The following is a 12795-nucleotide window of genomic DNA, read 5'->3' on the forward strand; positions in this document are numbered from 1 at the left end:
ATCTTTCACATCACATGCAGCGCCATCTGTTGTTGAAAATTGTAACTACTATAATTTCGAAAGTTTGTCCGCCTGAAAATGTACTGTCGTCCCAAGCATATTGCAACAAACGGTGTATTTCTATCGCTGCTCGTTTAGTTTTTATTGCCGTTTCAAATATACCGGTCATTTTTGAAACACCCTGTATTTTTAAATTGTTACGAAACAATTAATTATTGCCTCACTATGTTTCTGTTTGCAGCAATTATTGTGAACAAGACGATGCTGAGTGAATTGAAAGAGAACAGCAAAAGGTTGTTGCCAAAGTCTGTGCCATACCACCTGTTGCCGCAAGCTGACCTCATAAATGAGAAGATACACGACTTTTATTTCTCCAGAGGATTTTCTAACGACAAAATCACTGAAGTATGTATCCTATCCAGTGTGCAGAACTTAATCTTTATGTGTAATTTGCATGTACTTGTTCCTATTTTAGTGACATTTTCCATCATGTTGTCTATCGCGTGGCATAATTGTGAGCTTAGAATTTTCCTTAATATTTTCACTGCCCCAAAATTCAGTCGTTCTGAATTACGTATGTCTACTATAAACGTTGAAAACACGAGATACGCTGCAGTTGTCCAAAAACTTGGCAATTTAATCTATGAACTTACAGATGCACATGTACACACTGGCCATTTATATTACAGTCTGCTCTGTATCGTCCAATATAAAGGAAATATACCTTCAAACCAGTGGTTTTGGCTAAGATTTTCGGAAGACTTCTTTTGTTTGAAAGATCGATGCTGGAATTGGAAATCCTCTCCCAAATATATCGTATTGGACCTCCCTGGCCAATTACCAATTCTCTCTTGGTGCTTGATTGAAATCAGTCGGGCTCTAAAATGAACGACCTCAAACTATCTTTAGAGAAAAGAGTAAAAGTAAAATCAAGAGAAGCAAAATGATTAATCATTGTTTCCTGTTAAAATCCAATACGTACTTATGTCGGTACATATGAAATTCACAGTAAAACAGTTTCAAGCAGGAATAGTGAAGTCAGACAGTTAATTTTAGTTCAGTGACGTATCGACTCTAGTAAAACCACCGAAGCCCTGATTTCTCTTTTACACTTTATGTTTGAGTAAGTGTTCTAGTCGCGTTTCCTTAAGATGAGTTTTACCTTACAGTGCCGAAGCCTTTTCTTTGCACTGACGTGATCTACAAGTTTTAAAAAAAAGGGAAACCAGAACTTACACCATGCATGTTCTCTCGGTGCGATTTACATTGTATTGTTTTCGGTGATGCTATTTTTCTAGACAGTTTGTAATCTCAGCTCTCTTTATTGTGTTATTGGTCATCGTTTCACATTTCTTTCTATAATAGTGATTTTTTCAGAAAAAAACTAGGGTTTAATGCACCGCCGGTGGCTAGCTCGATACGGTGTGGAGAACTAAGTTTCTCAAGAATACTGCACATCATCACACCCTGCTGACCTAGAGACGTCTACTAGAATTCCGTCAGTACGGCTGCCATCAGATAACTGACAATACTGACAGGAAATACCTTGTAATACATTTGTTAGCAGAGGTAAGTCGCAGCAGAGCTCTTTGTGTTCATGTAAGTATGCGAAAAAATCATTGGGTGCTGACCAACATCATTGTGTAATATTATCGCATGCTCATCGAAGTGGCTTGTTTTCAGTCAGGTTGTTTGTGGCTGTCCACATACAACGATACACCAGCGCCACCATCACCACCACCATAAACTAAACTAAAATCCGCCCGAACAGTCCATGAAGGCCCCAGCGGTACCGCCCGGCCGCCGTGCCATACTCAGCCCATAGGCGTCACTGGATGCGGATATGGAGGGGCATCTTCTCAGCACACCGCTCTCCCGGCCGCAAGTTCGTTTACAGATCGCAGCCGCTACTTCTCAGTCAAGTAGCTCTTCAGTTTGCCCAACAAGGGCTGGTGCACCCCGCTTGCGAACAGCGCTCTGCAGGCCGGATAATCACCCACGCAAGTGCTAAAGCAGGCTGTCAGCGCTTAACTTCGGTGATCTGACGGGAACCGGTGTCACGACTGTGGCAAGGCCGTTGGCCTCACAACCACCAAGTGACCATCCATTTTCAATTATACAGCGATTGCGATGGATTGCCCGCTTCCCCTAGGACTTCTAAAAAAATTATACTTATATCCCCTTATCCTGAAATGCGAGGATCGGCGGCCAGTGTTTGATTTGCTGTTCTTGAGTGATAGCCTTTATAAGGTACAAAAGCGTTTTAAAATATTGAAATGGTGAAATGTAGCTGTGCATTTTTTTTGTGAGGGATGACGAGATTCTCTCTTGTACCATTCCCTTCATTTCAGAATAACACTTATCCCGAGGTCTCCAGGTGTCTTTTTAGAGGTAATCCTTTATATTCTTCTTCCTCTTCAGCTTTTTCCCCACATGGCTGTGTCTTGTAACACGGAAGTCATTCCTAATATCTCATTTTGCACCTTCATCTAGTCAGTGTCTTCCACAAATGGGTTCAAATGGCTCTGAGTACTATGCGACTTAACATCTGAGGTCATCAGTCTCCTAGAACTTAGAACTACTTAAACCTAACTAACCTAAGGACATCACACACACCCATGCCCGAGGCAGGATTCGAACCTGAGACTGTAGCAGTCGCACGGTTCCGGACTGAAGCAAAGCCTCAGGTCTCTTGTTTTCCGACTCTACCACGGTCCATTATTCACTTTAGTACAATTGTGTGACCTATATGTACCTTCTCATAAATTTGTTCCTCAAATAAAGGGCTGTAGCTGATTCCGGTAGTCCTCTATTGACGAGGAATGACTCATTGTCTGTGTTTACTTCTGATGTCTTCCTTTTGAGGTCTATCAGGCTTTGTTTTACTGAGAAGGTAGCATAATTCCAGCATCTTGTAAACTAACTGACTCTTTATCGGAAATTTTCGTAAGTCCCTGTTTGTCTGACTTTTGGCTATTTTCAGTTGTTTTCTAATTTTGATCTAGCTACTTCCAAAACATGAATGTCCTTTTTTGATTGTTTTAATGAATTGACGTCAGTTTGCCTAACCTCTTCCGGATTTTCCCGTCAATCTTTAGGTTTTTCAGGATTTGGTGGCCTAAGTTCTACTTCTGGTTTCCGTTTGCGTGTTGTTCTTGTCCCTGTGGACCATAATTTCCTCGGTAATTATTCGCGCCCTGGTCTCGCCAGTTGCTGTTTCTAACACCGTTGGCATTTTGATTCCTAAACCCATATCCGTCACTGTATGAGAGTCCATTACCGTTCCTATTTCGATACCAATTGTTCTGGTTATCGTTTCTATGCCAATTGCCTCCATTGCACCACTGTCCTTGTCTGTTAAATTGCCTGAAATTATTGGTGTTAGGATTACGATTATTATTATTGGAATATTCGTTCCTAGTCCTCTCCTTTTGCTGTTCCCTTTCTTTTCTTTTTTCTTTCACCTCGTCTTCTTTAAATAGAAATTCAAGTTCCTTTTAAACCTCTTTGAATTCTTTGGTATTTTCATTTTTTCCTACTGTCGCCTGTTGATACTTTACCGGTAACTTCATTCTATATAGACGTATCAGCTCTCCGTTACTGTATGGTTTGTCTAGGCGTTGATTCTTTTTGTCCATTGTATCAAAGAATTTTACCACGCTTTTCTCTCCTGAGTTTTCATATGGTGCCATGTGAAGTAACTCGTATTTAATTTTGTTTTGCGCCTCCTTAGACCAATATCTTTCGAGAAATGCTGTTCTGAACTGTAGCCGTGATCTTTTGCATCACCTCTGCTACTGTCCCTGACATGTGTGCACAAATGAAGTTTGTGAGCTACGCTCCAGTGCTTTGGTAAGCCCACTTGAAACTGATCGATGAATGTGCGTTGCGTGCATGCTAGCTACCCCCTTCTTCCTTGAAATGTTGAAATTTTCTAACTGTAAGGAAGTGGTCTGTATCATATCTACTCATAAAATCGGTTTGTGGCTGATTCATGGACTCAAATAATCTGCCACTGCTTGTGTCGTCGTGTTTATTCTCTGGTAATCTACTGCCTGTCTGCCTATTCTCAATTTCCTGACTCATATCCTCGTCATATCGTATCATTGGTGAACAAATGTGTTGTTCGTGTGTTTCTACTCTCGTCGTTCGGGATATAGTACCTGTGCTGCTATTATGTTGTGTCATTGATTTCACTGGTTCAGTTGCCTGTCTTTCGATTGTTATCGGCTGAATGTATGTGTTCCGTTTTTCTAGATACTGTGCCTGGTCCTGTGGCATGTCATGTATTATTTTAATCGGGGTTTTCTGTTTCGATTTCTGCGCGAGTGTTACGTCTACCCTTGGTTCTACTTGAACTTTCTTAGATGGCGCGCGTTCGTGTACTGAATTAATGCTTGACGCGTCAGTTGTTTCGCTACAGGTGTAATCGGTCTCGATCTTTTCTTCGATAGTTTGTATCAACTCTGTTCGAAGTTTTCAAATTGATTTTTGTTTTTAAGTTCTATTTTATTGATCCGCTGAACACATTTTTTCAGTGCAACCTTTGCGACCTTGCTTTGAATTGCTTGTTCTTCCGAAATTTATATTGCTGTTCGAGTGGCTTTTTATGAAGTGTTGGCAGAAGAGCCAACACCGTGTTGCTAGAGGAGGCCGAAATGCACGCTTTTAAGCTCACGCAGATTGGCGTGAGGTCTGGAACAGTTAAAGGATTTGAGTCTAGCAAATAAAGTACGTAGCTGTTGGCTATGCTAACTATCGTCTCGGCAAATGAGAGCGTAGTTGTCAGTGATCCATCTTTGGCTAAGTCGGCTGTACAACTGGGGCGAGTGCCAGGATGTCTCTCTAGACCTGCCGTGTGGTGGCGCTCGGTCTGCAATCACTGACAATGGCGACACGCGGGTACGACGTATACTAACGGACCGCGGCCGATTTAAAGGCTGCCACCTAGCAAGTGTGGTGTCTGGCGGTGACACCACATTTTTCATAAAACGTTCCACCTTTTTGTCAACGTTTACGATGTCCAATTGGACCTTGTCCATGTCAGTGCGTATGTCTGCTGACCTTGTGTTAGTACCTGAATTCTTTCTCTAGATTCTTTCGCGTCTTTGTTTATCTGAGTGATCTGACTATCAATTCTGGCGATCCCTTCTTCCATCTGGATTTTGTCCTGTTGGATCTGTGTCTTAATAGCCTGATTATTCTTTTTCTATTCCTGATACTGTTTTGTCACCTGTGTATTCTGTTTCATTATCTATGTATTAATATCCTGATTCGTCATACAAGCGTTCATTTTTTGTAACATCTCTATGATCGCGTCCTGTCCTGTAACACTACGTTCTGCTGAACTATCTATTTTCGATCTAATGTTTTCTACTCGGTCAGTTACGTCGTTTACTGGGCTACGCTGTGGCGTTTCTAAGTTTGATAACTGCAATAACGCGTGCTGTCTGTGTTGAGGACTAGTTGCGTTTGTCATTGAACCATTACGTGGCGCAAACAACTACGCATTTCTGCCCTCTCTGTTGTGTACGTCTTGTGTTTGCAGGTACAGTTGCTTCTGTTACGGAATCTTTTCGTGGTGCTCGTAACTCCTCAAAATTGTGTGTCTGTTGTTGGGGCATATTTAGAATGTGTACGTTAGGTTCGACGTATTCTAAATGTTCCCCATCTTCCTCACTGTCTAATTCTCTTTGAACGTTAGCTAACTGCCGATTCATTGCCTGTATTGACGCGTTTTCTGTCCCTGAGTATGCGGCAAACAAACGAGTTTCCTGTGCTCGTTTCGCTTCTAATCATTGTCATTTCCTACATGGGCTGTCTATTTCTGGCTCAGAATGTGCCCTACCTGGAATTTCATATTCTGGAAATTCGATGTTCTCGTCCCTTCGATTCCCATCTGTCTGATCTGTCTCAATTTTATCCCAGTCTAACTGAGCCTGCTGATTCTGCAGCTCCCTGACTGTCCTATTCTCTGATTCACCGTCTGTCCTATTCTAAGGTTCACCTTCTGTCCTATTCTCAATAAGCTCGTTTACTTGCTGTCTATCTGGTTGATCCTCCCGCATCTTGTCTACTTGCTGTCTCTCAAGTAACCTTTTGGCTTGTGCTCTCGTTAATTTGGAGATTCTTGCAACACACCACAACCCTATCTACAAAACTGTACGACCACATACCAGTTCGTTGAACCAACAACAACAACAACAACATCGTGACTTCTCGGCTAAAGTTCTGTCTGCTCTGCTACAATCTCCACCTGTGCGCTTGCAAAGGGGGAAAAAAAATGTTATTTCTTAATTCTAACTTATATGATGCTGCGTCACACTGCGTCTCTGCATCACTCTGCGTCTGTGCCTATCACCTGAAAATCCTATGTCCTAACAGCTACACAAAAATCGTAAAAAAATGCAACATTTTCTAACACAATAGCACACGCCCTTTTCCCTACAATTCTGCTTTCTTCACTACCTGTACCTATTCTGATCTCAATCTATGCAAATAGCTATTTAATACATGAAAGAAAGTTCTCCTCCCCATGAACCATATTTTAGATTACGTGGTAATAGGCTGCACAAATCAATTATACAATTGTTATTCTTCATATTATTGCTCCATGGACCTTGCCATTGGTGGGGAGGCTTGCGTGCCTCAACGATACAGATAGCTGTACCGTAGGTGCAACCACAGCGGAGGGATATCTGTTGAGAGGCCAGACAAACGTGTGGTTCCTGAAGAGGGGCAGCAGCCTCTTCAGTAGTTGCAGGGGCAACAGTCTGGATGATTGACTGATCTGGCCTTGTAGCACTAACCAAAATGGCTTTGCTGTTCTGGTACTGTGAACGGCTGAAAGCAAGGGGAAACTACAGCTGTAATTTTTCCCGAGGGCATGCAGCTTTACTGTAGTAGCATGGAGAGCTGCATCAAACCAGTCTCAGGACTGAAGACCACAACAACAACAAGAAAGTTCTTCAAAGTGCTACTGCTGCGACCTGCTGTACCTAACTATCCTGACACTTTCCTATCCTGGTAGCTTACCTATTTTACCTATCCTAGCAGGGTCGCCATTTTCTGTGGTGAACGTGTGGGTGCTATTCTGTCATTCTGTGCAACGGATTAATCTGAGATGTACCCTTTACCCTGTGGCTCCTGGAAGATGCAATTTCCACCCCCACACTACTACAGAAGTCAGACAGACGCTCCTGACGTTCTAAAGAGAAATGCCTGAAAAACTTTCAGCAATAAATATCTTCTGGAGTCGTCCACTGTAAGGAAATGACACAAAAATTCACAAAATTTCTTACGTAACTAGTGGGATACTTGGGTACTGGAGTAGGGCTAGTTAGTGTAAGGAAAACATAAAACTAACGAAAATTATTATTTTCTTTTGCAAATATTCTGAGAAATCACAATGCCACGTTTAGTTATGAACTGAAAAAGTTATTTCTGGGTTCTTTTTGGAATGTGAAGTTACTTCTTGAGGATAGGATTCGCTAATGAAATTTCTATAGAAGGTTCAAGACTGTTATTGACATGGCAGAATGGCTGAGAGCCGTGCCTACTCAACTTCAATAATTATCCATTAGAATGTTGCTAGGTACGGTCAAGGCTGTGAAGTGTTCTGTTGTGGAGGAAACATGGGGCTCGCAAGAGCTGTAGCACACAATACCATAAGCTGTGATGACTGCTGTATGTGCCGCTCGCTGCTGACAAATAAGATAACTCTCGTTGTATCTGGATTGACCTTCGCCAATCAAACTCTCCCTATGCCTTGATGAAGTTAAGGATTCCTATTCGCCCCTAGTCTAACTATTGGCGTGTTACACTGGTCAGATAACCAGTCCATTGCGATGCCACTCAAAAAGTCGCTCGCAGGCATTTAATTATAGCTCTGTCCGTTCACACCGCACAATAAGTGTGGCGGCCAACACAGTGGACAACACTTAATCACAAGGACTCAATATAGAGTCGCACTCCGATTTACTCTCGACAGAGGTGCTCTCCCAGTGAAGTACTGAGGAGAGACTTGTTCCTTGCTCTTTGAGTACACGTATGAGCACACACACTCTCGTTACATGTTCTGGCTCCAAGAGAGACAATGGAATGCCTCCTCTCCATGCCAGACGTGAAGGGGTATATCTTTCGGTCTCTTCCATTACTCGTTCAGCTCAAGGCGTCAGGACTATCGTCTGACAATCAGCATTGCTCTTCTAAAACGGGAGAATGACGTTTCATTTAAGGCGACCTATCTGGAAATCTGTAGCATCAGCGTTTGGCGTTTTCTGTCTCCCTGTGAAAACCTCTGAAACTGCGTGCTATGTTTGTAAAGAATTCGTAGGGTGGGCACTCCCACACAATGTAGCAGAATTTGCTTTTAAGCCGAACACGGGGTCGTTCTCCCTTTCACTCGGGCAAACGCTGTCTGCTCTGCGGGCAGTCACCGGCTGATGTAGATAGGTTGACTCATCCTCTGAAGGGACTAGCCTCCTGGCATGCAGTTTGCCTCTCCCGAACTATTTCTTTTGTGACTGTCATGTCTTGAATGTGTCTGTGTATGCGAGCCTCGAGTATTTCAACCTCATTGCGCACTTGCGATTTATTTGTTATTTGCATATTGTTTACATGACTTCATACAACATTGACTTTATCTTATCGAGTTTGGTTCGAATGAAGCATCTTGATGTGGGGAATATGATTGTGAGGGTGGAATATGTAAGTAATAAAGGTCAGGAGACCATGATGTCTTACAACTATTCATGCAATTCAACATGTCTTGAAATGATTTCTTACTTTGATCAAGAACATAAATCTTGCTAGTGAATGTGGTAATGGTATTTTAACACTAACTGATAGTGCAGTGCGCTTACTGCACTCCACTACAAGTGCCTGGACTTAAACTGGAAAAATTTGAACTAGATAGGCATAGAACGGGTAAATACTGCTTTGAGGAAAGAGGTGGAGTATTGTGTCAGAATGCGTAGCTTTGGAGAGTGGGTGGCAAACGGTATGGGATTTTGGATGGCGTTCAACTGTATGCATTCATTGTTGGACCATTTGCCTCGAACCCAAGGGTCTTATATTACTGATAGCGATAATATAACTTGCTGGAAAGAATATGCTGATTAAAACATCATTTGTAACTTACAGCTCTGACACTGACCTGCTGTGACCTTTTCACAATCTTGAGCCCTGGCCTCAACTCACAGTTTTTTGAGAACTACCTCTTCACATGTTAGTAAACCCTTCAACGGGAGTCTTTATCACGTCCTTGTGGAGTTATCCAGCCAGCAACACTCAAAGAGATAACAAGTCCATCCTCGATACGAATACAATCTCGAATAAAGCGTTGCTCAATGTTTTTAGGCTTACCCACTTCACTCAGAAAGCTGACATGGCTGTGCTCAGAAGTCGTTGCAAGTCTTTCTGTTACACTTTTGGAAAATGTCACTGTTTTCGTGTTAGTTATAGATTCATTACTCGATTTTCATCGTTACTTACTTCTTTTGAACACCATCGTGTATCACTGGTTTGATGTGTATACGTGAAAAAAAATTGAAAACGGTTTGTAACACAACCCTTACTATTTCATGGAGGAGGTCGTGGTGACAGCCCTGTTACTATTGTTATTGATTTGGCAGCTGGATCATTGGCAGTCGTTATGTTCTTATTGATCTTTGCTCAATGTCTCCTCAACTGTCCTTTCAGTACCTCTGCGTATTATAGTAATCAATAGTTTAGCAGTATAAGACCCAAGCTGATTATATGAAGCGTTCGCCTACATATAGCGTTCCAGTTCAGATATGCCTAGAAGCGATAATCGTAATCATCAATCAGAAATACGTATCCATCTCATCCCAGCATGCTTTGTAATCCCATCTAATTAGCTTCCATTAGATCATCTCTGACTTTCCTTGTCTCTTACGAACGAGAAAAGAACTTATCTTTTCTTACATGCTCACACTGACTTTACGCACAGCTTGTTTGAAACGTACTTAACAAACAGAATGCAAAAGATTATGCTGAATTATTCAAAAAAACTTTGGAAGTGTAGAAAATTTTTGTGTGTGGGAGGGAAAATATCACAAAGGGTGTCCCATAGGGTTCAATTATGGACACTTCCCTTTCGTTTTGTATATCTAAATGAACTTCCACTTAATATTCAACAAGCAGAATTGCTACTTTTTGTAGACGATACTAGTGATATAGTAAATACATTAGAGACAAAGCAGTAGAAGAGATGATAAATGGTATTTTCGTAAGAGTTATAAAGTGGTTCTCAGAAAATGGACTGTCCTAAAATATTGAGGACCCACACTGTATTGATTTCTGTACAACAAATAAATTAATACGAACAACTGATGTAGTATGTGAGCAAGAGTCAATAAATACGGTTGAATTCTCCAAACCTTTGGGCGTACTTATTGATGAAAACTTGACCTGGAAGAAGCATGATACTGAGCTTCTCAAACAGTTCAGCTACTTTCACTCTTAGTATAACTGCTAAGTTTGGAAACAAATGAATCAGCCTCTTGACGTATTTTGCGTATTTCTACTCAGTAATGTCTAATGGAATATTTTTCAGGGGTAACTCATCACATATGAAGATAGCATTGATTACACAAAAGCGAGCAGTGGTGTTCATCCACGGACTTCATGTAGGTACATCTTCAAAGAGGCAGGCATTTTTTCTGCGCCGTCATAAGACATGTATCCGCTAAGGGTATTCGTTATAAATAATTCTTCTCGATTTGAGATGAACAGTGAAGTCCATACCTATAACACTAGAGGGAAAAGCGACTTTTACTACCCATAATTAAAGCTGTCAGTGGCTTAATAAGGAGTTCAGTATGAAGCAGCAAAATTTTTTTATCATTGGCCCAATATCATGAGAGGTAGCAAAGGAAATTGTAAAACCATTTCTTCTGAACATCTCCTTTTACTCCATTGACGAATTTCTGCTTCAAAACTGATAGGTAGTTTTTTTTTAAAAAGTCTTTGTTTTTAAGTGTAGACGCATGAGCAAGACTACAATAATAACGTGTTCATTAATTAATCATGTATATATATCCCGCAAACCGACTCGTTCCACACAGTTTCGATGAAAGAGTCTTTAAAATGATCTGTGGAACATGTACGAGAGGCGTTCAATACGTAATGCAATACATTTCTTTTTTGAAAGCAGTTTGGTTTTATTCAGGATTCCAGTACTTGTATTATTCCCCAATATATCGGCTACAAAATCCTATTTTTCAACATTATCTCCATTCAATGCGACGGCCTTAAACGCCATTTTACTGGGAAGGCCTCTATACCCCCATGAAACCATTAATGGTAGATGTCGGAACCTGCATCAATAACCTGTCCATCATCCAAGTACTGCCTCCTGGAGAGTGCAACTTTCATTGGACCAAATAGATGGACTTGGGAAGATGCGAGATGCGGCTGTAGGGTGTAACAGGAAGAAGAGTCCAAGGACGTTTTCTGAGCTACTCACTGGTGCGCAGACTTGTGTGAGGCCTTGCTTCGTCATGCCAAAGAACTTAGTTTGCGTTTTTATGATGACGAACATGTTGAAGTCATTTCTCAGTTTCCTGAGGCTGGTACAATACATTTCAGAGATGATCGTTGCACCATGAAGGAGGACATCGAACAGAATTTTGCTTTTGTTCGCTGCCAGATCTAAGCAGACGTTCAGCAAGAGCCTATGAATATCTGCGGTGCTTTGGTTTTCCTCTAAAAGAAACTCAATGACAGCTCTCTGCTTGGAACGCACCTCCGTTACAGACGCCATTTTGAAAGCTACTTACATCGTCGCCACCTATCAGAATTTCGTGAAACTGTGGGGGCTGAAGCGGGAACATTCCTCATTTTCCCGTAACAAATTCCGTATCTTCTCAACCGAATTCTACCGAGAAATAAGTGTTCCATTACTTATTGAACGACCCTCGTAACAAACTGAGGTACATCTGCCTTGACATATATTCCGCTCGCCTTCATTTAATTTTCATTTCTATTATGTACTTCAGTAATTCCTTACCCAATTCACTCGTTTTGCCGTAAACGTTTTCTTTTCAGGCATTCTTGTTACCCAAAGTGCTTCAGGCTGTATTTACCCGACTGCTTATTGTTTTATCCATTTAGTCGTACTCTTCAACTAAATACAAAAACTCATTATTAGAAAAAATACAGCAACTTCTTACATTTTGTACAGCTTTATTTATGCTAATACACGCATAAGACTTTCACGTATCTACAACTGACGTAACGAATTCTTCGTCGATATAACGCCTTTACATGCTGCATTTTAAACGCTGTTCCTGTCTTTTGTTCTGCTTTTTGTGACACCTTTTTCCACCTTGATCTGCTCAGAACAAACACTTTTCGGGTCACTAATGCGGCACCGCATTCTCCATGTTATCAAATAATTAGTATTATCATTTCTTTAATTAACGTTGTGTCTAATGGCATTTTTTGTCCTAGTTTTTCTCAGATTCCATTTTCATCTGGCCCGCAGTCGACGCTGTCGGGAGATACAAAGACAGAGCGCCAGTGTATTTCTACTTGTTTTCGTATAAGGGGAAGTACAGTTTCACAGATTTAGCTGGAAGCGACGAAATCTCAGGTAAGACAATATTAGAGTCTCACATATTCTGCAATTAATGTAATGACAAATGATTATTATGTGGTATATTTCGACTTTCATCATATTTGTGTAGAATGGGCTGTAAATTTTTGTTTGGTTCAATTGCTATTAGTATATCGAGAAATATTGTTAAATGTAAATACGTTGTTGTTGTG

The 12795-nt window shown here is 41.1% G+C and overlaps 1 protein-coding gene across 1 annotated transcript in view; it reads left to right on the forward strand.

The window, feature by feature from the left end:
• The window catches only part of LOC124605566 (juvenile hormone esterase-like), a 128883-nt gene that overhangs the window by 72187 nt on the left and 43901 nt on the right, over positions 1-12795 (forward strand). The window contains exons 7-8 of the mRNA XM_047137339.1: positions 242-405; positions 12478-12619. Of these exons, the coding sequence (XP_046993295.1) occupies positions 242-405; positions 12478-12619 (306 nt within the window). The remainder of the gene's footprint in view (positions 1-241; positions 406-12477; positions 12620-12795) is intronic.

This window comes from Schistocerca americana, chromosome 3, assembly GCF_021461395.2.
Source record: "Schistocerca americana isolate TAMUIC-IGC-003095 chromosome 3, iqSchAmer2.1, whole genome shotgun sequence".
Lineage (NCBI taxonomy): Eukaryota > Metazoa > Arthropoda > Insecta > Orthoptera > Acrididae > Schistocerca > Schistocerca americana.